General features: G+C 34.5%; 1 protein-coding gene across 4 annotated transcripts in view; it reads left to right on the top strand.

Moving 5' to 3' along the window:
* The window catches only part of ADGRB3 (adhesion G protein-coupled receptor B3), a 717179-nt gene that overhangs the window by 649431 nt on the left and 40652 nt on the right, over nucleotides 1–27096 (top strand). For 3 of the 4 annotated variants that reach the window (XM_025444944.3, XM_025444946.3, XM_025444945.3), the window contains 7 exons: nucleotides 272–341; nucleotides 2862–2928; nucleotides 5519–5604; nucleotides 11889–11987; nucleotides 12311–12482; nucleotides 22752–22847; nucleotides 24327–24366. In XM_025444944.3, coding sequence (XP_025300729.1) covers nucleotides 272–341; nucleotides 2862–2928; nucleotides 5519–5604; nucleotides 11889–11987; nucleotides 12311–12482; nucleotides 22752–22847; nucleotides 24327–24366 — 630 coding nt within the window. The remainder of the gene's footprint in view (nucleotides 1–271; nucleotides 342–2861; nucleotides 2929–5518; nucleotides 5605–11888; nucleotides 11988–12310; nucleotides 12483–22751; nucleotides 22848–24326; nucleotides 24367–27096) is intronic. The other variant, XM_025444947.3, reaches the window with a different exon arrangement.

The following is a 27096-nucleotide window of genomic DNA, read 5'->3' on the forward strand; positions in this document are numbered from 1 at the left end:
CTAAATCTCTGTTATTAGTTTCCTTTAAACCCATGTCAAATGTGGTGGTAACCTAGCAACATTAGAGAAATGCACTGAGTTAAAAAACCTAGCTGTCGCTCTCATTTTTTTGTACTTGAAAGAAATTTTGTGATGGAAACATACTTTATGAAAGAATTCATCCAAAGGTAGTTCCTCCGATGTAAGCATTTTGAGTCTATCCTAGCTTTTCTTGAGCCAGAGTGTACAGTGATTATGCTGAATGTGAAGTGTGACAATATTTTTCTTGCAGGTTTACCAGCATTAGTAGTGGCCACATCAGTAGGCTTCACAAGGACGAAAGGATATGGCACTGATCACTAGTAAGTCCATCCACAGTGATAAATCATGTTTATAATTAAGTAAATCATTGTATATGCTTCATTAGTCTCGGTTGGCACCGCTGATGGCTTGCATTTTGTCACTGAGTCATTAACTATGGTAGGAATTGCATTAGTACGGAATGCTGTAAGGTAGCTTCAATGCACAGAGGTTAAGAAATAAATGCTAAAGCCCTGTTCAGAGTCTTTGTTTCAGTTTCCCGTTGCTTCATGAGACCAGTGCATTTAAAAATGTTTCAATATTTACTCTGTATGTTTAATCACAAATACATTTTTTTAGAACTGAATAAGCCTTGGTGTTTACCTTTTAGAATATGATTCTGATCTGAGTTTCTGATTTCACTGCTGATAATATATATTGGTATCAACCAATATATTTGTGTCATGTTGGCTCAAGTTTTGCTGCTATGTTTGGGTAATACTAAAATTTACAGATCGGAGAATCAGTAGATTATATGTTAGAAAAAGCCTAGGCTTTGGGAGAAATTAGAGGGAAGAAAAGGGGTATGGATGGTATCAGCCCATCATAACACAGCTATAACACTGATAAATTCTATGAGAGAATTTATAAGTAAGGTTTATGTTTAATATTTAAATTGTAAAACAATACACTTTCATATTTTACTTCATCTGCTCTTTCAAGCTGCGGAGGCAGTTGAGAAGTGGAGAAAGAGATATGCACATCTTTTAGAAGCATAAATTTTTAAAGTGAGATTTTCTATTTGTCTTCAGGTTTGCAATAGGAATTACCACTAATTAGGCCTTCTGGTGGGTTCATCCAGATGGAGATTGTGCCAAGAGACATCATGTCATCTGCCTACCTGAAAGGAATTTCAAAGGAATTTTAAGAACTCATGTCATTAGAACACTTGTTTTCCCTCTGCAATCTATATTATAAACACACAAATAAGCAAATTCCCTGATAATCTCTGTTGTAGAGTCTTGCTTTCTACAGCACTATTACCTTTAAGCCATTACTTTTTACAACAGTATGATTCTTTGGTATAAATCTAGTATTTGAAAGGCACTGTGTTTGGGGTGTAGAAAGAGATAGGATTGTGGATGACATGGGTCTAACTTTTAAAGGAGTTTGTGATTAAGACTGAATATGATATAATGAGTACATATCAGTTTGAAGATTTACAGAAAAATATAGTAGAAATGTAGTGGCAGTCTAAGAGACACTAGATTACAGTGTTCCATCATACTAAAGGCTTTTTCTCCAGGTATTTTATTTAAAAAATAGATATCAACCCCAAAGTGGGAAAGCAGAATTTTATCTGTCCACTCTTATGGCAAGAAGAAATAAGCTAAATGCAGACTTTGAATACACACATACACACACTTTTGCATTATGTATATACTGATATATGTATTGACATGTATGTGTAGGTAGATAGACATATATACATATATATAATTTACTGGATTAAAAATTCTTTTAAAGTATAATTTATGCAGAGTAACATTCATGCTGTTCAGTGTATAGTTCTGTGAGTTTTAACAAATGCCTAGGTCAAATAACCAGAACCATAACCAATACAGGAAAAATTATTCTTAAAACAGATATTATTAATTGTTGTTAATTGTTATTATTAATTGTCATTAATTTTGGAGCCAGCATGTTGATTCTGTGGACCTAGAAGAAATATTGACCAGGTCAAATGTCAAAAATAGGTGCATGAAGTAGTGAGCATGACTCATTGCATCAACGGAGATAAAACGTTTCCTGGTGTTTTCCTTATATTGACTCTCCTGGACCATACACATGCAGATAGGCCATCTTGTGAAGCCTCCAGTGCTGAGCCCCATGTCTTCTTCATGTCCCTCTGCTGTGAGAGAATAAACGTTCTCACTCAAATGGGTTACCATGTCTCTATCAATGTAAACCTGCATCTCTTGGTGAATTTAGTAATTGGAATAAACACAGCTGCACTTATTTTTATTCAAAAGCTTATCTTTAGTGAATTTTCTTAGTAGTCTAGGGCAAAAGTAAAATCAGAAGGGGAAAACAAACAAAATACAGATTATCCATTCCCTGCAACTTTTAAACAAATTTCTCCCAATATCTCAGTGGCCTCAAGGAAGAACCCATAAATGACATATGCAAGACTCTAAAAGCATGCTGTTCTTGCTTAAAAGATTATTTGAAAATTTTCATAATGGATATAAAGCAGCATTTTACAAAACTTGTGTAATAGTCACCTTTGTACTGAAAGTCAATATCAAAACCTTACTATAAGAGTAATTTGTCTAAAATGTTTTAACTGCCTTATGATAAAAGTTTCTCTTCTGTGAAAGGTATATAGTATTTCTCACACATGAAACACTCTAATTTTAGCTTTTTCCACATTTCCCTAATGCATTTTTGTTTAATTACAAACCTTTGAAATGTGCCAAAATTCAAATGCTAAGTACGTAATTCAAGTAATTTGTATCACACTTCAGTGGTTTAACACTTATCACTAATTTTTGTTAGTTTTTATCTGATGTTATTTTTAGCTGCTGGCTCTCTCTTGAAGGAGGACTACTCTACGCTTTTGTTGGACCTGCAGCCGCTGTTGTCCTGGTAAACATCAAAATCAACATCTGTTTTCTTATTCAAGAAAGACTACTTTGCTTCAATTAGAGTGATGGTTTTGTATTTGTTCTGTAGAAATTTTATTTTATATTTTATTTTATTTTATTTTATTTTATTGTTCTGTAGAAATTTTAAAGTCCAAATGTATTACTCCTTATTAGTTAGTACTTTAATTTGAATATCAACTGCTATTTAGTCCTTTATTACTCTAAAATATTCTTATTTTGAAGACTGAAGACTATTAAACATGGGAGTGTGGGATTTCTCTTACAATAATTTCACATTTGTGAAGAAGTTTTAGTAAGTTTCAACGAATTCTTCCTTGTTAAATGTACAGAATTTCTTCATTTATTATCATTTCACCTTATACTGTTCTGTATGATCTGTCTTGTAAGATCTCTCAATCTTGATAACTGCTGCCTGCTACCAAATATCAATAAGCAAATACATGTCCAGATATCACAGTTTTTCGACTTTAGTGTCACAGAATTTTGGACAAGATATTTGTTTGTCATGGGGCTGTCCTCTTTATTTTAGGATGTTCAGCAGGATCCCTGGGCTCTACACTAGATAAGAGTAGGATTGTCAGTTGGTAAAAGTCAAAAACATCCCCAGACATTTCCCAATATTCCCTGTGTGTAAAAACTACTCCCAGTTGAGAGTCCCTGCCATATTTTGTGCATAAGGATTTTAAATGTTTCTTTTTGGGAACACAGTAATTCCTTTACATGTGTAATTAGGGAAACATGAAAATTTTCTACCAATTGCCTTTCTTTCTTTCATTCTAATATTATTGATTACAAATCTTGCTTGTCTTAATAAATCTTTAAAGGAAAATGTAAGGGGGAAAATGGTCTAAATTAAATACAAAGAGCTGCATTGCTGTGCAATTAGAATTCTAATTGGAACATTACCGTTTGGTTTCTTGAACAATTCATTCAATAAATTAGAAGCTAACCATATCTTTCTTAAGAACTCTATATGACTTTTTCATTCTTTAAGGTTTGCTCTCCCTCCTCTAAACTATAACAGGGAGCAGAAACTGTCCATGATTCACAAAAAAATAAAAGAAAAAAAAGAAAAAAATCTAGGCATGAGTGTTAAAGAAGAGTATAGGGAAATTGAAAGCTATTAGACACATTTTTGTTTGCTGCATTGAATTCTTATTTAATCTATTGAATCATTTCCCTAAACTACAAAGTTAATATACATATAACCCTAAAATGGAGAAACAGAGTATGTGTATAATTGAAAAACCAAAATACAGTCTTTGGAGTAGTGATGGATTCCCTCATGATTAAATTATAGATTAATAGAATCCTTGGAATATAATTTTTTCTTAGTTCATATAATGAGAAATTGAAGATGAGTAAGTTTTGCTTTTGATCAAATGGTATCTTGTTGGGAAGCTATGAAAAGTGATGACTCCTAATCCCTACCCAACAGTTGTTTTGGATCTTCCTTATACTATGAGTTAAATAGATTTCAGCTTTATATTTCATCGAGCCAATGTGCTGGGGAAATGGAATCTATCTTTTCTTTTTTTCTTTTCTTTTCTTTTTTCCTAGTCATCCTGTTTAATTTAAAACAGGTTTTTGTGAACTTCTAGTTTCAATGTAAAGGCTTCACTATTTGCATCGGGGGATGCACCGAGATTCTGTTGATCATGGAGGGTAAGGGGCAGGAAGGAAAAAAAGGAGAAAATATTTTTCCTTGATTATCTTGGTTTCAGCGTTGGACTGGATTTCTTTATCAGGAAGTACTGGTAGGTTAGAGAACTGTGGTTGCTTAACATAATAAGCTGCTACAAATAGACCACAGCTATCTCTACAGCTTTTTGCAATTTTACTTGAGAAAGAAAAATACCCGTGATTTCATTTCAGATGTATTATGCAAAGACCTTTTAAGTGAGAATAAGGGAGTCTTAGAAAAAGCTAAGAAGTGTTCAGTAGAGCACATTATAAAAATTGGTGTTAGTGTCCATCTCTTAAAGGATTCTGGTGAGTTGAATAGGCTTTCCCCTTCCTCTGGAAAAGCTTGGTACATCAAAATGTGCTCCACTCACAGGAGAAATAGCCACACTGCGTGAAGAATGTAGGCATTCTGATCTCAGTTGCTGGAGAAATTAGCAAATCTTTAGCACCTTTGGCTGCCAGGGCTCAACCTAGTCTCACACTGTGAGACTGAAAATCTTTTGACTCTCATAGGGTAAAACTCATTTGGCCAATTGATTTTAATCAGGGGTGACTTAGAATACCAGATTGGCAGAGTATGGCACCATTTAAAAGTTAGACAATTAAATGGTAATTTCCTCAGTGTTATCTGCAAAGTGTGGAAATTAAATGTGCTTAATGTACTTTAAAACTTAAAGGAGCACACCACTGTCAAATTGTTCTGTTCCTTTATGGACTTATGAAATATTTGAGAGGTGTTTTTATTGTCAATATAATTCAGAAATGGTTATAAATTAAAAAAAAAAGAAATGGTTATAAATTAATAAAAGAGGGTTTTCAGGAAAAAGGGGGACCTGATTCCCTTCAATATCATTGAAAGGTCAACCTTTGTTTCTGTTTGACAGGTCAACATGGTGATTGGCATTTTGGTATTTAATAAACTTGTTTCCAGAGATGGGATCCTAGATAAAAAGCTCAAACACAGAGCCGGGTAAGCTGCAATTGGTGGATTTTGAAGGTCCTTTAATCAGTGAATCCCATACTCCAATTCCAGTTCATCATTGACTGCATTTTAACTGTGCTTTGAATTTTGTTCCTGATGAAACAGTATGTCTGGTAGAGTGTGTCATTCAGGTTTCAATGTGCTATCCTTAAGTAATGTGATCAACATCTAAAAATAATTTAAAAGACCATTAAGAAAATCTGGGTTTGTTTGTGCAAATTGCCTGTTTGTAAAATACGATTACATGTTACAGTTGGACTTAAAATACTTGTTATTTTTAAGTTTTTATTTAAATTCTAGTTGGTTAACATAATAGTAGTTTCAGGAGTAGAATTGAGTGATTTATCACTTAACTTATAACACCCAGGGCTCATCACATCACATACCCTCCTTGATGCCCATACCCCACTTAGCCCATCCCCCACTGTCCCCTGCCAGCAACCCTCAGTTTGTTTTCTATAGTTAAGAGTGTCTTAGGGTTTGCCTCTCTCTCTCTTTTTTTCCCCTCCTTCCCCTATGTTCATCTGCTTTGTTTCTTGAATTTCACATATAAATGAAATATGGTATTTATCCTTCTCTGACTTAGTTTACTTAGGATAATATACTCTAGTTCCATCTACCTCATTGCAGATGGCAAGAGTGCATTCTTTTTATGGCTGAGTAATATTTTTTCCACTGTGTGTGTGAGATAGATATCTATAGACATAAGTAAAGATATATCACATCTTTTTTATCTGTTCATCAGTTGATGGATATTTAGGCTCTTTCCATAATTTGGCTATTGTTGATAATGCTGCTATAAACATTAGGTTCATGCGCCCCTTTGAATCAGTATTAAAATATTTAGGTGAGCAAAGCCCCCTAGTCTGGGTCAGGAGGGTCAGTTGAACATAATGTAAGTGTGACACAACTGAATCAAGACAAGCAAACCGTAGTTGGGCATAAATACTACATTTTCTTTAATTGTATGCATCAGAAAATTTCTTCACATGAAATAATCACTTATGAAACATGGTTCTTGTCATATATTTTCATTTTTATGATGTTTTGACTATAACTTGCTAGGAAGACTTATTCATAATTTTCACTTGTACATTTTAAGCACTTATAAAATTTAGAAAAGCATCTTCTTTAACTTTACTGTCTAAAAGTGTGATATCACCACACTTAATGGCTAATAACATTTCATAAGCAGGTTGATAGCAGCTTTGTAAGGTTACATGGTCACCACCTCACATAAATTTGTAGAAATTTGAACGAAATATTAATGCTTTTGAATTTCCCTTTGTATTTTTTCTTATAAAACTTTATATCTCTCTCCTTTCTGTTTAACAGGACTTTCATCCAAAACTTATCCTACAGTTGTTATTTCTTTAATAATTTATGCTATTATTTAACAGTCACAGGATTTGATCACTGACCAGTGAGAATTTTAAGTCCTTTATGTTTCTATAATCTATACAGTGATTTATATGGTAATCTAGGTTTTGTTCCACCTAGTAAAAGACTAGCTTTAATTCTTCAAATATTATAAATTGATATCATTCATATCAAGCTTTAGAACTGCAATGATGTAATAAAAATATCATTGGAGGTTCCTTCCAAAGGAGGGGTGTCACTTCCCACTTAAGAGACTTTTTTTTCCACTTCAGATAAATCTCCATTGCAACTTTAACTAGGTAAACTTGAACTTGCACAGACACTGAGCTTTCTATACCATTTGAACTTGAAGCTTTCACACTATTACTCTTGTAGTCTTCTGTGTATGGTTGGAATTGGAGCAATAGCTTCAGTATTTCTGTCTATATTAATCGTGTAGGAATAAATTTATCATAGTGAATACGAAGTATAGAAACTCAGTTCTACCACTAGTGGCATAAATTTGTGTGTCTGTGGGTCTGTATACATATATATATGGTATATATACCATATATATATGGTTAGGATAAAGCTTTGAGGTAAAAAATATTTTTAAACAAAGGCATACTCAATATCTAGCTCTACAATTTACTGGCTATGTGTGTCTTTGGGCATGTTACTTAGTTATTCTGGAATTCAGTCTTCTCACCTATAAGATGGGGATAATCATTTCTGACTCATGGTAGAGTATATGAAATATAATGTGTACAAAGAATATATTAGATAACAAATAACAAGAACTCAATCAGCAAATGGTGGCTACTGTTATGACTTAAATGAAGAAAACAGATTGTTTTCAAATGATCTTGACTTATGTCAGTCAAGGGATTCTGAGATTCCACCATTCATGACGTTGTGGTCAAAAAAAAAAAAAAGAGGGAGAGAGAGATGAGAACATCAGAATGAGTATAATGCTAATGATTTATTAAATTTGCCATCAATATTTTTCTCATTTAATTGCTTTATATATAATATCCAGTTTGATTTACATAGTTCTCTGTAAGAGATGACATACATTTAAGAGAAATAACAGCATTGTCACGTTATGAATTTAGAAATTATCCACTTTAATCCATGTATTAATTTTAAAACATCTCTTTATGAAAATATTATTAGAAGTTACATCCGCTTTACTGGAAAAATTGAATCTATGGTTTTCTAGTTCAAAGGCCATTGCTGGAGAAATAGAAATGATAATATGTGTTATAAAAGCGGAATGCTGGTTACTATTCAAAGTGGAAAAGAATTATTAACAAGTTAATGATTTGAGGGTTTTTTATGATTTTAGGTTTTAAGAACTTTTTCTATAATATAAAAATGCAATTTTTGCTTAAGTGTGTATCGATTGAAATTTACTATTTTGAAGTGTAATTGAAGGTATAAGTATTTAAAGTTAATTTTAGCCCACAGAGAATCAGTGAAGACAGTCATAAAGACTTTAGTGAACAATAAGTAATCAGAATTAACTAAAGAAACATTGAACATGAAGCTAATTAATTTAAAAATTTATGCTCCTAATTATAAATGTTGACCATTTCAAGTTGAAATATATAGATATCAAGTATTGTTTTTTGAAACATTGTTTATTATCTAGAATCAATATGTACCTCTTCCCATTTTTTTGTTTGCTTTCTCCTTTTTATAATTAATTATCAGAAACTGTCAAGCAATAGTTCATGTTTAATAAATATTTATAAAGAAAAGAATGAATGAATATTTAAGAAATAATACACTAGCTTGACAAGTTTTATAATATTCAATTATATTGTTATTCTAATACATGAAATATATTTACCAGAGGGATTGATTGCAATTAATACATCTTATACAAAATAACTGAAAAGAAAGAAAAGATAAAGTGGCATACATATTCAAATATGACTATTTTTCTTGTTAACAAATATCTCAAGCATAATATTTCAATTTTTTCTCTTTTTCTTTTTTCTTTTTCTTTTTCTTTCTTTCTTTTTTTTTTTTTTTTTTTTGCAATGGAACTTTCATATCTACTATTTTAAATTGCTTTACCTCATCTTCCTTAAGTTAAGGAAACTACCAGGGTCTTGTACAAATATGAACTTTTTCCAAAGGGAAAGGGAATATTTTCTTGTAAGGGAATTTTATGTAGTAGCAATAATGAACACATCAGGGAAGTTTGTTGTTGTTGTTGTTGTTGTTGTTGTTGTTTTCTAAGCAAAGAAAAATAAGGTTTGGAAAGGAAGCTAGTAGACTCCAAGACCCCACAGAAGCAGACAGAATAACCTAGGTGAAATGACCATGTTGGTGCCCTGGTAGTTAGGGTAACATTTGAACTTATGGGAAATTAAATTTTTTTTAACTATTAGCATTTTTTATTTTATAAATGTATACTTTTCCTGTAACAAAGAAATAATATTTTATTGCCCATTGCAGCAACCTTGTTTAGCACTTAGACGATGTGTTCTTCATACTATATTATTTCCGTAGCACTCATACAAACTAGGGAAAATATTCTATCTCCCTGGGTAACCTATCATTCCTCTGTTCCATATATATCTAAGAATAGAATTCCAAAAGTGTCCAACCAGTTAACATCAAGCATAGTTTTCGACAGTTAGCTCTAAGGGAAGTACATATAGGCATTTTAGTCCATCACAAATCAATCTCAAAGAGAAATAAGCATTTCGAATAATGGCTTAAAATTTGTTTTCGGGAAAGCCCATACTTAGGCCAAATTAGTTTTTCTTAGGGCTAAAACACTTGCTTATATTGTGTACTAAAATAAAATTAATTTTTAGTCATTTTTAGCTTTTCAATTTTATTTTAGAGCCTAGAGACAGTATTCCTAAATTGAGAAAGATAGCTACATTTGTGTTCAAAGCACAAATACCAAATAGCATATCTACTCTGAAAAAAGAAACAATAGATCAGTCATATTTTTTAAATATTAGTCTGATGGAGCTTAGCAAAATTGAAGATATCAAATATATAATAGTGCAATTGTGTGCATTCCTGCTTTTCTCATAATAATCTGTGGAGCTTTAAAAAACACAGATGCCCAGGGCACTGGGTGGCTTAGTCGGTTAAGCATCCAACTCTTGGTTTTGGCTCTAGTCATGATCTTAAGGTGGGAAGATGGAGCCCTACGGTGGGTTCTGCACTCGGGGTAGAGTCTGCTTGAGATTCTCTCTCCTTCTCCTTCCTTTTTTATCTCTCCTCCACCATTCATTCTCTCTCTCTCTCTCTCTCTCTCCCTCATTCACTCTAAATAAATAAATAAATAAATAAATAAATAAATAACTATCTTTAACAAAAAGGCACAGACACCTGAGCCCCATTGAATTGGAGCCTTTGGGGTATGAGATATATATATATATATACACACACACATCAGATGTGCATCAGATCTGCATATCTGATGTGCAGCCACTGTGGAGAATACTGCTGTCGGTAGGTATTCCTTTGGGAGTAGTTTCAAACACAATGGCTTGCCCATTGAGACACTCATGATCCAAGCTAGATAGAGTATTACTTATTTGTTATTGTGAAAAATTTGGTCACATGTGCTAGGACACATGTCATGGGTTGAATCAGTAAAATGAATGATTTAGTATCATATTTCTTTCCCTCATATCTAACTCTAAAAGCTTTGATTTTTCTCCGGGGGTCTACTGGTCAATAAATCTACTTACTTAATAGCTTACAGATTTATTGTCTCATCCAAGCACTATTTGAAAACATGTGCATTTCTTTAAAAGAAACCAGATATTCTGAATTATGATCATCTTATGATTTTTTTCTGTTTTGCCAATTTTGTTACATACATGTCCACTAAATATTGTTTTTAAAAAGACCTACTGGGAAAACGTATTTTAGACATTAGCACCACAAAAGAATGGACAAGAAAAGTGTACCACAGAAAATTATTTCAAATGTTTTGAACTTTGATTCAAGTAATTTCTTTTTGATTTTTCGTAAGAGAGTTATGTTCTAATAAACCAGTCATTTTCAAGGGACTCTTTTCTAAAGTAAAATGTACACAAAGTTTTTTGTGTAGCATGCCTTTGCTTCTATGATATAGTAGGTTGAATCTGAATTATTTGAATCCAAGTTTACCTGCGAAATCCTCCAGACTAGAATAGACCATTTAAATGCTGTTGGATTGAAATTTATGAAAAAATGTTCAGAAAGAATATTTTAAACTTAATGTTAAATGTGTTTTATTAAAGCATTAAAATATCACCCCTTTTATTATAAAGTAATATTTCATCAAATTTTATCAGCCCCTATATTCAGATCATCCTAAAATAATATAGTGTAGATAATATAGTGTAGATGATTCATTGATGCTGTGAGAAATTTCAAAATATGAATCCGTTGAGATAAAGACTATTTCTCCCACAAATGATTAAAGACCTAAAATATATATCTTCTTATATTGGACTTCTGAGATACATGTTTACATTTCAGAAGATTTTTCCTTCTGCAAATGATAATGAAAATCTTTGAAGTCAGGAGTTCTGGTGTGTTTGATAATCAGGGGTCTGAATAAAGGGTTTTCACTGTATGTCTACACAATCACATGCTTATGTTTAACTCAGTGTATTGGACAATTGTGAACCATAGACACAGGGCCATTTATGGTGTAATTGATGGAAATATGCTTTGCGTGCCACAAAGGCCCATCTAATTAAAAGGTAAATATTACAAAAATAATGTGTAGTGTAATTGCATCATTAAAACCACCTAGAGCATTCATCTTTGATAAATAAACTTTTCTGCATGAAATCGTTTTTAAAAGCTAACTTGCAGCGGCAACTTTTTTTGGTGAAAATTCAATATTTTGTTCTTTTTGTGGGTGTTCTGTTTGTTTGCAGTCAGATGAGTGAGCCTCATAGCGGTTTGACGCTCAAATGTGCCAAGTGTGGAGTAGTTTCAACAACAGCTTTGTCAGCCACCACCGCCAGTAACGCCATGTTAGTCCCAATCATTTACATCTTCTTGTTACAAATCTTTTACAGTGCATGTGAGAAAATGGTATTGTGGAAAAAAAATATCATGTTTGCTAATATTGGAGCTAAGAGCATACTTAAATACTTATAATTGGCAACTGCCTTTATAACTATTGTGGGATTGGCTATAAAAAAATAAATAAAATTATCCAGTGTTCTCTGCTTTATGGTTTCCAAGTTAACGGTCTTGGTGCCACATACAAGAATGCTTTGTTGGACGGGGGTTTGGAGATTGCCTGGGGCGTGACATGCAGCTACGTAATGTTGCTCTCTGGGTCTCTCAACAGGGCGTCTCTGTGGAGTTCCTGTGTGGTGTTGCCCCTTCTGGCTCTGACGTGGATGTCTGCAGTTCTGGCCATGACAGACAAACGCTCCATATTGTTTCAAATACTTTTTGCTGTGTTTGATTCATTGCAAGGCTTTGTGATAGTCATGGTCCACTGCATTCTTCGGCGAGAGGTAAGAGGAAAGAGAATTACTCCGACAGAGAGAGGGATGATGGTTAGATGAATATTTTCCTTATTAACCAATAAGATCTTTTATGTTAATATCTTCAAATTAAAATCATCTCCCTAAAGACAACCATTGGAAAGTTAAAGCTAAAGGGGAATCTTTAAGGCAAAGTTCAAGAGGGCTCCTTGGTCCATGAAAGTGACAGTTAAAACGGACTGTGGAGAGAAGATGCTCCTGGGGGTGCCGGGAACCAGGGAAAGTATATTCAAGAGACATCATTAGGTGAGAGAAGTCCTTTAGAAACATTGGTGGATAAGAGGGTGGGGTGGCATATTTTTGAGAGGCATAGTTCATAATCATAATACAATGATATCTCTTAAACCCATTCCCAAACTCATGCTCTGCACACAGTGTATCCCATTCCTTCATCCTTAAACTAATTTCATTTTAGATAGAAAATGTTGAAGATTACTGAAGAGTTATTGTATCTCTATACTATATTAAGGTTGCTAAAGGTAAATGATTCTGAGATGGATGTTTATACTTAGAAAATACCAAAAAAATAATGTACACAATGAAACACAAAAGGCAGTGATTGTCCCCTGGAACTGTAGATCTATAATCACAGCATTTCCTCAGGTCATGGTTGAGATTTATTGTCAGCAGTGAGGAAAACAAGTCCTCCTTCGTGAATTGAGACCCTAGCCTGCACCAAATCCACTGAGCAGCAATAGATGTCGGACGTGAGTTGTTTAGGGAGCAAATACTGTTTTTCAACCAGTGCAAAAATTATGCTGAGTGCTTGCAAGCACTGACACTGTATTTACAAGGTTTATGAGTCATTTTAGTGTTTACTCTGGGGATGTTGGTGACTAAAACACAATGACACAGTGCCATGCTGGTAATTTTGAGGAAATGGTCCACACTGTCACTTTGCATTAGCCAGCTTGTTTGAGAACTTCATTATGATGTGCACATTGCAGAAAGACTCGTGTGCATATGACTACACACCACACAGTTTTTACCGTGATATGTGAAAGTAACCAAAGGTTTTTACCTGATTTACCAGATGGAGAGAACAATATTTCTGAGCTACTTCAGTAAGGTACAGATGTCAGCAATAAACCCATATGTGTATTCCTAGAACATTATATGATGAAAAGAAGAGTGACTTCACATTGCAAAGGAGGCAATATTTCATCATTGAAAAACCTGATGCTGGGACGCCTGGGTGGCTCAGTGATTGTGCGTCTGCCTTTGGCTCAGGGTGTCATCCTGGGGTCCTGGGATCAAGTCCTGCATTGGGCTCCTTGCAGGGAACCTGCTTCTCCCTCTGCCTATGTCTCTGCCTCTCTGTCTCTCATGAGTAAATAAATAAAATCTTAAAAACAACAACAACAATGTAGCTTATAATTGCCAAGCCTTTTAATTCCCTCATCCTAAATTTCTATTTAGGATATCAGCATTAAAAATCTTGAAAGTATTCAATACTTTGTAGACCAAATTTAAGTAAAAGGGAAATTGAATAACTTAGGGCTTTGTTATTCTCCAACTATAGCTATCTTGTGGGTCTTCTGCATTAATATTATCTGTAATATGTTTATGTAACAAATTGTTCTAAGTGAATAGACACATGATGCATTTTTTATTGATTAAGAATGAACAGTTGCGGGTTTTAATCAAGATACATAATGTATTTATGTAATTTATTTAACACAGTGGGTCTTAAAGAGAAGAAAAGTGTCCCATCTCTAAACAAGCCTCCCTTTTTCTTCAGAAATAAGCTTTTTATATAGTCCTAGGCTATGATAAAAAGTATTTGGGTTTTTTAAGTGCCGGATATTTTGATGGATTATTATCAAAGTTTTGCAGTTTACATGAAAAAAAATATTTGGCACAAAAATATATTTCCATCAGAACTTTTCCATACTTGCTAATTGGACTAATAACTCTAAAAAATATGAAAAATATGATTTAAGGGTAATTAAATCAAATCACATAATAAATGCTTCTGCTAAAATAGATGTCTGTAAATATAAGTTTGCTGTTTTAGTAGGAAATAAAAATATGAATATTGGCCCTGTTATTATTGCATTTTCAATGATTAGTTTAAATTGAATAGTTTTATAGCTGATAAATTAATAGTAGTGTCATAATTCTCATTCCAACACCGAAATCGAAAAATCACACATCCATTATTTTTGCATTGACCTTAAAAATATCCTGTAACACTGCTATACGTACACAGAGCAGATTTCAGTTATAGGGCAAGTCCCTTTCAGACTTTCTCAAGGGAAGTTTTTACTGAAAAACCAAAAGAACCTTGTTTAAAAGGGTTTTGCAAATCCCGAGGACCACATCATAAGATGGCTTCACTGGGTTCAGAGGAATCTTTTTGATCTTTTACCTATATGTCACCTAACACACCAGCAATAGGTCTGTCTCATATTACCTGTGGTCACACTGCGCTAACATTAACCACAGTCCAAGAGATGAGGAGCATCTCCCCATATTCCCAGTGTCTCCTGTGAACAAAAGTTCCATAAAAATACACCAAAGAAAATTGTCTAGCTAGCTACCTATAAAATACTGGGTAATGACTCCTATCAAACTACCTGATAATCCCATAGGTGATTTTGGGAATACAATTTTCCCTTTACTGCTTTTTTCACTTTAAAACATTTTTCACAATAATCCAATATGATTTGTATGGGTTTTCTTTATTAAAAAATGTATAAGCAATGTAAGAAATATTTCCTTTGATTTAGAGAGAGACTGAATACAAATATACATATTTTTATTTATGTGTATTTTTGACACGCAGTAACATAATTTGGTCATTTGTAGTCTTTAATGATTCTTTCAATATGAATTCAAAAGCCTTTTCCTATATTTACTTTTGCAGTCTTCCTGTGAAGGAGGTGGGTGTACACAGGGGAGGAATATAGCCTTGCAGTTTAAGAAGGAGAAAAGAAACTAAATAGTATAACTGGCATTTTAAATGTGATATGTATGGGCTTGATTTATTCTAAATGTGCCTTTGCTTTTAGTGGATCCAATTTTAAAACCAAATCATTTCAAGTCAGAAGGGAAGGGAGAAATGATCACTTTGTTATTGTCAACTCAATTATATTCAACATTAAAAAAAAGAAGCAAATTGATTATTTGCATAACAATTTGTTGTGACCTCCAGATTGACATCTCAATATTTAAATATCATAAAATTTGTAATCTTGAAAATACAGCTTCTTCTTCTGGAGCAACTTTCTCTATTGAATTGCTTTAGTGGGTACCTCTGACAAAAGAGAAAACAAAAGGAGGAGGGAATAAGAAGAAAAAAATTAAACCAAACGATTCACCACACATTACTTTCAGCAACAAAACATAGATCTTGGAAGCTAATATGTATAATACCTTATAAGACAGAATGTAATAGAATAAATATAGATGCTTCCTTCTTTTATTCGTCATTTCTTGATTAGAATTCATTTGCATTAAGCCCATAACGACATCTACTATTTACTATTCCCCACATTGCTATGGAAATTCAAACTACACAAGTTATGAAACCTTTGAAATAGTTACTGTTGCTAGGAAACCGCTTTCTTGGTGCCTGCACATTCTTCTCATCTCTCCTGTCTCTGGCTGTGCTTGGCTCTAAGACAATCTTACAGCTTAATGTCAGAGGGGGAAAATAACAAGATTGTGATACAAAATAAGCTACAATAAAACCCTTTCACTAAATGGAAGGGAAAAGGCAAGTGCTTAAATAGATGACTTTGTTGTATCAGTAGGTGAGGGTCCTGTGGCTGCTGGGTAGTGGCAATAGAAGGGCCAAGATCCTCTTTTTTCTTCCCCCAGCACCGGCAGGAGGTTAGGCTGCACCAGATGAGGTCTCAGAATCTTCATCCAAACCCGTGAAGTGATTTTGTAACAAAGTGCTTGAAATAAACATGAACAGCTTTTTCTTTCTTTCCCTCCTCTCTTCCTCTCATTCCCCTCTGCCTTTTTTTCCCTTCCAATTTCCAATTTGGTCTTATTTCCATAAAGAATACAGATAAACAAAATGATTTACAAGTACATGACAATGAATACATAAAACAGACAAGCATCCTTACCGATCTCATCTAAAACCGATATTCTCCCCAAACCATTAGAAAAATAAATGTTAACTAGACAGCCTTTTAAAAAGAGGTCATATTGCATATGCTATAGTTCTGGTGGAGAGTTGCATGAATCTCCAAGCCTTACCATTTACAGAGAAATTAGGTATGACTCATTAGTACGGCAGTGTGTGTCTGTGCACTTCCTTAATGAGGGAAGGCAGGAGTTCCAGTTAGTCTTTGGAGATGAGGGAGTGGGAGATAGGAGACCTCAGAAAGTAATGGGTCCTAGGGCAAAAATGGGGTCAAAGGATTAAGGAAGTAAAAGTTTCAAATAAAGGAAGATGAGGAGAGATTACTAGGCATGTGGTTTCTATGGAATGGAGCCTGTGGTGAATATAGAGTAGTCTTCTCTGGGACCATCTGGGGTACCTGGAGGCATAAAGCATATGATAGGATCCTAGACACTAGAATGTTTTTTTGAAAACGTGGTTATAACTGTAGCCTCAAGAGAAAGACAATACTGACAACATTTGAGTGCACAGCATTAAGGGATATTTAACAGCTTTCTCATTGAGGTGTCCAGTGATCATGGTAAAAGGCCACTGTGTATCACGTCATGAAGAAGTTCAATAAATTTCATAGAATTAGTGAGTGGTCCAGGGAGGGAGGGTTAGGGAATTGTTGATTCTAAGATTTTTCAGCTTACTCAAAAGGACAAACATTTAAGGGAGAAAGGTGAAAGTTGCTAAGAGCCTTGTCTTTATCAGGCCAAATTGAAAGTTCAAGAAGAAATACATTTAAAGATTTGTTTGTTTGTTTGTTTGTTTTCTGGAAATGGGAGAATGGCTCCAGGTCCTGCAAGGAAGCTGTATTTTATCAGAACAGAAAATGGAAAGCACAAAACTGCCTTTAAATAGGAACATGGACTTGACATAAGCAAGGATCATATGCTTATATTCCTATATACTTATTCCCAGAAATCACCAACCTCCCTTATTCCATGTCTTATAAATCCTACCTCTCCCTCCAGATTAGGCTTTTCTGACTTGAGCATAATTATAATTATATTACGAATATGTATATCAGTCTTAATCTGTACCTGTGGCTCTCCAACCCCAGGCAGAGATCTAGGAGCTTTAACGAGAGCATGAAATCAGATGAATAAAGTGGCATCAGTGAACAAATTGAGACACAGAGTTTATGGCAAATATTGGCAAATTCAGGCGTGTTTTCCAGGTAGTAAAAAATCATGGCTTGTTTTACCTAAAATTATTCTGTGTATCTGGCCAAAAGAATGGGCAAATCCCACTTTCCACTCCTTCCAGCTCCCTGGGATCCCACCTTTCAACATTGTTAAACTGGTGGCAGAAGGTTGACTATGTCTAGAATAGAAATTTAAAATAAATATAAAATAGAAATCATGAATTAAGTTTTTATTTCCTGCCTTAAAGTGGATGTCATGAGGCTAAAGTGAAGTATCTTCTGTGAAGGCATAAGTGGTAGTAATGTCTGACATAGAATTTCCTTTCCTCCTTTTCTAATTTGCATGCTAAAGAAATGTTACATTTTTATTTCAGATCATATATGTGAAATACCCTCTAGGGAAGCGTTATGTTACCCCCAAAACTGATATTTAAAAAAGGAAAAGGCTATGATTTTGAGAGTAAGTGATAGATCCTTTGGTGTTAAAAGATTCCAGTAGAAAGTTGTTAGTTGTTAGGACTGAAGTCCATATTTTCCTTCCATGTAAAGCAAAAGATAACCCATTTTTTTCCCTTGCTATCAGAGAAGTCATGTAATACTTTTGTAATGTGAAGTCATTTGTGTTATTTATGTCAACTGGCAATGATACACATGAAATTGAGAATAATCTTACTGGTTCATTTAATGATTAAATTATATGGAATTTAATATGATTAAAAAGAGCTGAATCACTTGTTTAATATGAATCCATAGAAACAATAGTAGACATTAGATCCAGGAAAAAAAAATAGAATGCATAAGAAATTCCCTTCCCTGCCCCACCACCCCCAGCTAACACTCTCAAATAATTATAAGGATGTAACTTAATTTTCTTGCTTGTCTTAAAATGATCCTCTGGAATAGGAAATCAAGAATATCTAGAAGTAAAACTGTCTTCTTAAAAGGTAAAGATTTGGGGTCTGAGCTGCACGGTAGCTAAATACAGAGCCCATCTCACACTGTGCAGCTCTTTCCGTGAGGTTTCTCTAAATTGCAACACTGCCAAACATTGCTCGGTGCTCTTCCCCAGCAATCTCTAAATCTGGCACCAACTTTCACAGTGACACTCTGCCAGCTGCCTTCAGAGTCAGGACCAACCGAGAAACTCTGGGCTTGCTGCTCCTGAGAGGAACCAGATCGCTCTCCCGTGGAGGGAGACGGAAGCAAGACACACCCCTGCAAATTTCTTTGAATTCATGTCTCACCCAGGAAACCATCCACAATAAAAAGATGGATAGCTTTTGCAGGAGTTTTTGGAGCAGCCCCCAGCAGGAACTAGTCAGGATAACTTTGGTGGTGGCTCTGTTGGATACTTTCAGAAGATAGCCTTGATGGCTTATTCTGTTTTTTGTTGTTGTTGTTTGTTTGTTTGTTTAAGATGTTTCTTGACATTCTCTTTTCATTTCCCAACATGACATTAGATTTCCTTAAAGTGCCCTAAATATTCCAAGACTATTTACATACCTATTCTTTGCTACTCCCTCAATAATTTTAAATCTTTTGTCTGGCGTCAATTAAGGTTAAAGACCTCTTGATGGAGTATTGTAAAGAGAGGACATTTTGGAGGCTAGATTTTAATTGTGCCGTAATATGTCAAATATTTAATTATTCAAGACAAGTGTATTTTTAAAATGTGTGTACTGGTCTTTGTAAGTTTAAAATGATAATATTGCAAGAGCTTGGAGTTATATAAAAACTTATTTAATTAAATTGTTACCTAAAACAAGTGTCTTGTTCCCCACAAATAGTTAAGTCAAGTGAAGGAGTTTAAGATAAATATATAAATCTTCCAACAATTATTTTTCTTCAAATCTTAACCACAAGGCAAGAAACACCAAGACTATTATTGTCCTGCACTGTAAATATGACAATTGGCACAGAAGATTTTAGTATCAGTATGGAATAGCCAAATATAGGCTCTTTGTTTTTTATGCTTTCTTCTTGTCTAGAATTATGGTCCTTGTAGACTTGCTTTTTAAAAAATTCCAGTTGTTCTCCATTAACACAATTCACCGATTCACCAAAGATAAAAGTCTTTTTGTTTACTTGATAGAAAATCCAGTTAATTATCAAAATGTTGCCAAATAGCTGCAGATATATTTTCCAGGTACTGTATCTCCTGAAATCCTTTTTTTCTGTGCTGAGAAATACTCATTATGAAATCTAGCCTCATCATTCCTCCCTGAAAGTGTTGGACAAATAGTTAAACTAATTCATGTAGATTGCCTGAATACATTTTTAAGATTTTGTAAAAATCAAACAGAGTATTTGGAATCAAGTGGAATTTCTCCTGCAAAGCTTTCTGAATTAGAAGTAATAGTAGCACTAAATGTGTCAGAGAATCTAGCACTTATATTATGGCATTTATATGACCATTAAAATGACTTTGAATTTACTGAAGAATTTTTATGCTTTTCTGTTTTATGTTTCTTCCGAATTGCATTGACTGATTCATAAAGCTGACATCATTCTCTAGGGTAGAAATGCCCTTAATCCATTGTCATATTTGGGAATTTGGTAGTTTAAAGTACTGATTTTGTATGTGCATGTTATGAAAAAGAGTTAGATTTCTTTTATATCTCCTTCAAGCAATCAGATAGTGAATTTTGAAGAGAAATTTAACAGAAGTTGCTTTTCCATATTTCATTGTCAGACAAAAATATCCTTGACAGCTACACTCTGAAGGTCTGAAAATAGTGGTTAGCGTGGACCAGTTAAGTCAATGTTTAGTATTACCAAGTGCCACTTTCATATGTTATATATGCTAGTATTTAGAAATAGATTTGAAAAAAAAAGTCTTCATGTGACAGGCAGGATCCTAGAAGGCAATATTTCTAACATACTATTTATCTACCTTTATAAATTGTGCTGCTTTAACAGTTGCCTTGGGGCACAAACAGAAAATTAGCACATACCTGTTTTCTGACGTTAGTTCTTTTGATTTTTTCATTTTTCTGCAAACAGATAACTTTTCTTAGTGTTTTTCCCCAGAGCAGATTTCTGTATAGCAAACAGTAATCATCTGGCAGACACTAGACTCATTACCAATTTTTGATTATTACTATGTCACTCTATGGCTTATAGCTATTCTTAACTGAAAAAAGGAGGAGCCTGGAAGCATTTTTATCTAAAGAATCTAACTTTTCCATGTTCTGTCTCCTTCAAGGAGAGATAAGCTAGATGATTTAGTTATTAATATTTATTCAGTTCTTTAAAAAAAGATGATAAGACTCAATTTCACTGAGTCTATGCTTGTATTGATGTGTTTGAAGGGAAAAAGAAGAAATTATCTTGCTCATTTAGATCAGGCAACTCCTCATTCTTTTTTTTCCCAGTAAATCTCAGATTTAGAAATATTTAGAATCAGAGGATAGAAAAGAGATAAGAGTTCATCCTCCACTCCCTAAATTCACAGCTCTAGTGGCTATATCATCAGGATTAGAACATGAATCCTGGAGAAAAAGAAGTTGACAAAGTTCTCCTTATTGTACAAGTTGGCCAGAACTCTGGGGTGGTGACTAAATCCTGTGTCACTTTCCAAATCTTTCAATAATGACTTATGACATGGGTGAGAGGAGCTGAAAACAATAAGCTCAGTTTTCTTCTGGCCAATATGTACACTATGCACATTTTACAGCAGAACTGTGACAGGATATTTTATGTTGGTGCTTTTCAAAAGTAAAGATAGTTCATTAAGGTGTTTACTGTGGTTGTTCGCATGATGGCACTTCAGTAAAACCGGGGATATGCAACATCGTCTCTACTTTGTTTTTTAATCCAATAAAACAGATTATAATAAACTAGAAGGAGGGTATCAGTCCTGTGAAGTCAAAACAACAAAATACGAATAAAATGACCTTGCCATTGACTGGGATAAGAAGCTACTTGTGATAATATCTGTCAATAGCTTGTTAGGAGCCTAATGAGCCACAGGAAGTAGAAAGGACATGTTACTATGAAGGCATCATATGATCAGAATAGCTATCAGTTGATTTGTGTGTTATTCATTTATTCGTGTTTACTCACTTGTTTAATAAAGGATTTAATGTTCTTCAAATTTCCTTGTGATATGTGTTCTTTACTTAGAATCCAATTGTGACTGCCTATTAAGGAAATTTGGCTTTTCAAAGTGATCTTCGTCTTTTCTAAGACAACCAGAAAAAGCACTTTTATTACCTTTTTTTGTTTCATTGTGTGTTGTTTTTACACCAGGGCACATAGTACTTGAAGGGAGACAAGAAATATTTTCCCCAGTATGATCTCTTCCATGAGACATAAAGGGAAAATCCCAAATCCATTCCAGTCAAAAGATCATTGAGTAATCTCATTTCCACAATGTTTAAAGTTATTATGAAGATGATGCCATACCAAGTAATAAATCCCCCTTGAAAGACACACACACATAGTTTGTAGCAGTGAAAATAAATCTGCCCTCTGGCAAGAATTACTGATTTTCAGCCAGATGCAGCCCTGGTGAAAACTGAGGAGTTCCCAGCACTCTCCCCTATAGATTATGGCAAGTGGGGACACCTGGGTGGCTCAGCAGTTGAGCATTTGCCTTCGGCTTAGGGCGTGATCTGGGGTCTCAGGATCAAGTCCCACATTGAGCTCCCTGCATGGAGCCTGCTTCTCCCTTTGCCTGTGTTTCTGCCTCTCTCTCTCTCTCTCTGTGTGTGTGTGTGTGTGTGTGTGTCTCATGAATAAATAGATAAAATCTTTTAAAAAATTATTATGGCAAGTGATAAATGTCTGTGACATCAAGTCTGGGGTCACCAGTATATGTATGAAGAAGTAAACAAAAGTAAATAAAATGGGTATTAAATTAAAACAATGAGAGTTACCATTTCAAAGTTGATTGCCTATATAGACAGTATCTGGTCATTACCAAGAGAGAAGAAAATTAATAGGTTTTTTTCCCCTCCTACAGGTTCAGGATGCATTTAGATGCCGATTGAGAAACTGTCAGGATCCCATCAATGCTGATTCTTCAAGTTCTTTTCCTAATGGGCATGCTCAAATAATGGTGAGCTTTTATTTTCCTTCTGATCGGTGATTTAAGTCATAATTTGTGACAGGAATAAACAAAATATTCTTACTACTAAAATAGTATCCAAGTCCCATTTTGAGTGACTTTGGCTTTAGTTCATTAACAGATTTATAGATACTGGATAACCATTCTGTCTCGATGGTTTAGGAGTCCTGGATCTGCTACTGGCCCCCTGATGTGTTGAGTGTGGGGTTTGTATGCAACACCAGAGCATATTTGCACCTCTGCACAGAATGAGGGATAATAATTTGTCCACAGGAAGCATGCTTGTTTACAGGGCAGAACACTATGGACCTGCACTTCTGGTCATAAAGCAATGGTTCTTAGCCTTGGTTGTGCATTAGAATCCACACTCCAGACAAGTGAAATCAGAATCTCTGGGGAGGTGGTGGGGACCCAGGTCTTGGTGATTCCAATATGCAGCCCGAGATTAGAACCACCGCCCTAAGGTAGAAGGGCATAGCCACAATTCCAATCAAAGGTCAGTCATTGTATACAAGCTCAATTGTTGAGATTCAGGGATACTTTAGGCATAAACACTTTGGTGTCTTTGAGAAATGAGCTAAAATTCAAACTATGATTTGTTAAAAGCAGGGCTTAAATGGAAATTTTTTACAATATGCTCAATTTACTATGAATGGTTTTGGATTAGGCAACATAAAATAGTTGAAATGATATACTAATAACAGGCTTGAGAAGGAATTATCAACTCTGTATTGAAATAAATAAATACTGAAATTTCTAACTTAAAATATAAAATAAATTTTAGAATTTCTAAATAATATCTTCCAGTATATAACTGAAAGAACTCGATTAAGATGGAATAATTTAATGTTGCCACTTAAAAAAATTAACTGATTTGTTTAAAAGTTTGTGGGAAATATGGGGATGATAGCAGGTTGTAGACCAGATTAGTATTGTTTTATCTTCAATTTTAATTCCTAATTCTAAAAGTCTTTTGTCAATTTGAATGAAAATGGATCATTAGAAGAGCCTAGTTTGACTATTAAGGGTTTGACAAAGCTGTATTATAAGATACTACATTATAAACAATATATTCAAAGTGAATATCTTATAAATACAAATAGCAAAGACATTTATTTAAATATGTTCATAATCATGCACATAGTTTTTTTTTTATTGTGGTTTAAAGAATTGCCTTGAAACTCTATCCTTTTATATATGGTGTCAGTCTCCTGACTGAAGATGACAATGGGTAATGTATTGCTTTATTAAAATTTTATACCATTTTTCCATTGTTTTAATTCAACATTTGGTCTCTAGGAAATATGCATGAAAACAATTCAGTTATTCCCTGAGAAACTTTTTTTACACAAAACAATAATCTGGTACTGCCTAGTCAGATATCTATAAACTTCAGTTAATCTAGTGCATAAAAGTCACTTGAGGTCTTCATTAAATGGTGATCCTATACCTTATTATTTGTTGTTACAGACAGACTTTGAAAAGGATGTAGACATTGCCTGTCGATCAGGTAAGAATATTTGGATTTCAAAAATATCATTAGGGGGATCCCTGGGTGGCGCAGCGGTTTGGCGCCTGCCTTTGGCCCAGGGCGCGATCCTGGAGACCCGGGATCGAGTCCCATGTCGGGCTCCCGGTGCATGGAGCCTGCTTCTCCCTCTGCCTGTGTCTCTGCCTCTCTCTCTCTCTGTGTGTGACTATCATAAATAAATAAAAATTAAAAAAAAATATCATTAGGGATGTTAAATCATTTTATGATTTTGATTTTAAAGACAGTGCTAAAGTTTACACATCACGTATTCATGTAGATTAATAAATAGAACCTTTCAAAGGCAAGCATTGTAATAGCAAATTGTGGTGGAGGGGAGAGAGTAGGGGATGAAGGAAAAATGAGGATTGACAGAGAACTAAGAATGGTTAATAGAAAACACAGTGACAACAGAAAAGTGAGGACTTGGAAACATAAGACTTCTGTTCCACTGCTTACTGGTTGTCAGGTGTAAGGCCAGTCAGTTTGGCCTCTTTTTGCCTCACTTTCATCATTTGTGGAATATGGGTTGTTGCAAGGTTGAAATACATCCTGTGTGTTTGTGTGTATCATAGCTGCTGCCATTGCTACATTCTTAGTGGGGCCCAAGAAGAAACCATACAGCACTCTCTGCCTTTAGAGGGCTGGGGTCCTGGGAACAATGTCTGTCCTCAGTCTGGGACTAAATTCTCACCAGGGGTAGATGACTCAAGAGTTTGAAAGGAATCTCTTCATTTTTGGATAATTCCAGCTGTTGCAAATGTTTCTTTCTGTTGGAATATATAATATACCTTATTTTTACCTTGTATTCATTGACTTTAGTGCTGCCTTCTAGAATAAGAGTGGCTGTCTATTTCATCTAAGTATCCAGATGTTTGGAGGCAAATGCTATTCAGTCTAATCCAAGCCCTTATTTTCCAGACCAAACAAACTGTGGTTCCTCATTTATTCCTCATAGCACCCTCCTGAGCAGCCATGGCGCCCACGTAGCCTCCAATTTGTCAATAATTTTTAGATTGTGCCCAAATGTCAGCAATTCTCACAGTTGGCTCTTTATTTATATTAATGTTATCGACATTTGCATCTCATTTCATAGCACCTGGTACATTACTACTTGCAATTTGTTGTCATCTGAAATCCCTAAGACTTTTTTTAGTAGTTGTCAGAATTTTACTGGTAGAGGATTGTCTAAAGGTTCTGGAATTTTTTCCTTGAAGAAAAATCTAGCCTTGCATTTATCTCTATTTGCTATTTTGCTAGTCTCAGGTTAGCATTCTGTCCATTTGAAATTTTTTGGGTATTGAAAGTTTGATAAGAATACCTTCTAAATATTTATTCAAACTGTCAATAAAGGAGTTGGATGGGAAGGCGGTGAGTATAGAACCCTGCTTTGGTTATAGGGCACCTCCCACCCACCCCACACTGATTCCCTTTAAGTATACTTTTCAGATTCAGCTCATAACTATAAAACATCTTTGCAGGCTCTGAGATTACAGAGTTGTCATAATCACAAGACTATGAGAGACTAAGTTCATATTCTCATTTCTGAATTCAGTGAAAATACTCTATGAAGAGTATGGTCATAGCAGAGCAGTAGAAAAACTGTCATAACTTGGCAACCCATAGTAGGCCTGGGGGTAGGGTATGAGGAATCACTCTTTCATGTTTAATATCTAGAAAAATATTGCTAAGAAACAATCTTTTTTTTTTTTTTTTTTTTTTTTTGCTAAGAAACAATCTTGTGAGTGTTTGGTTTCCAAAGTCTACCATTTCTGTTTTTGGAAAACTGATGAAACATTTTCCTTTGCTCTATCTGCTCTCCATAATTTCTCAAAGATCACTAGCCATGGTGCCAGGTTCTACATCTGTATTCCAAGATGGATGTGACTTGTCTGGGGTCCAGAAGCCTGACTTTCTTTAAAATGATTAGGTATTCATTTAATTCCTATTTTCCTACATTTAATTAGTTTCCTTTCAGCCTTTTTTGGTGTACTCTTTATACAGTTCTTCTTGATAGAGAACCAAAAGAGGAAAAAAATGGTTCTGTCCAGACCTACAATGTTAGCATTACCTGGGAACTTGTTAGAAGTGCAGATTTTCAGGCCCTCCCCCAGACCTACTGTGGGGTGGGGTACAGTTATCAGTGTTCTCACAAGCCATCCAGGTAGTCTGATGCATGTGATGCTGGAGAACCATTGTATTAGACCATCCTCCCCAAGCCTGCTCTTTTGTTAAATATACTCCATCTCCCCAGACTTCATTTCATTCTGGGATTTAGTATTCCTAATACAGCCCAGGACCATTATCTTATTGGAAAATATTTTTGTGGTGTTTTCATTTTTTTTGTCTGTGCCCTTTTTAACTGAGTTCATCAGGAGCTTGCCTCTGAGTTTTTCTATAGGCCTCCTGTTCAGTTCAATTTTAAAGTTTCAATTCATGGACTCTGAGTTTTGTTGACTCCAAGTTTTGTTGAAATTCACTTTCCCAAAGGGTGGAATATATACTGATTATGCAAAATATATAGGCACTTTTTGTCTTGCTGTGTTGTGTTTGCATTTTGCGTTTTACAACTTAATTTCTCATAAAAGTCTCATCACTTCAACATCATGTTTGTATGTGTAAGTAATATGAATTTGTTTATGTTTCCATTCAAAATTTGGATATCCATTTTAAGCAAGTCCAAGAGGCAGACATATCTCTCATATGGAGTAT

The sequence above is a fragment of the Canis lupus genome, chromosome 12, assembly GCF_003254725.2.
Source record: "Canis lupus dingo isolate Sandy chromosome 12, ASM325472v2, whole genome shotgun sequence".
In the NCBI taxonomy this organism is placed as follows: Eukaryota; Metazoa; Chordata; class Mammalia; order Carnivora; family Canidae; genus Canis; species Canis lupus.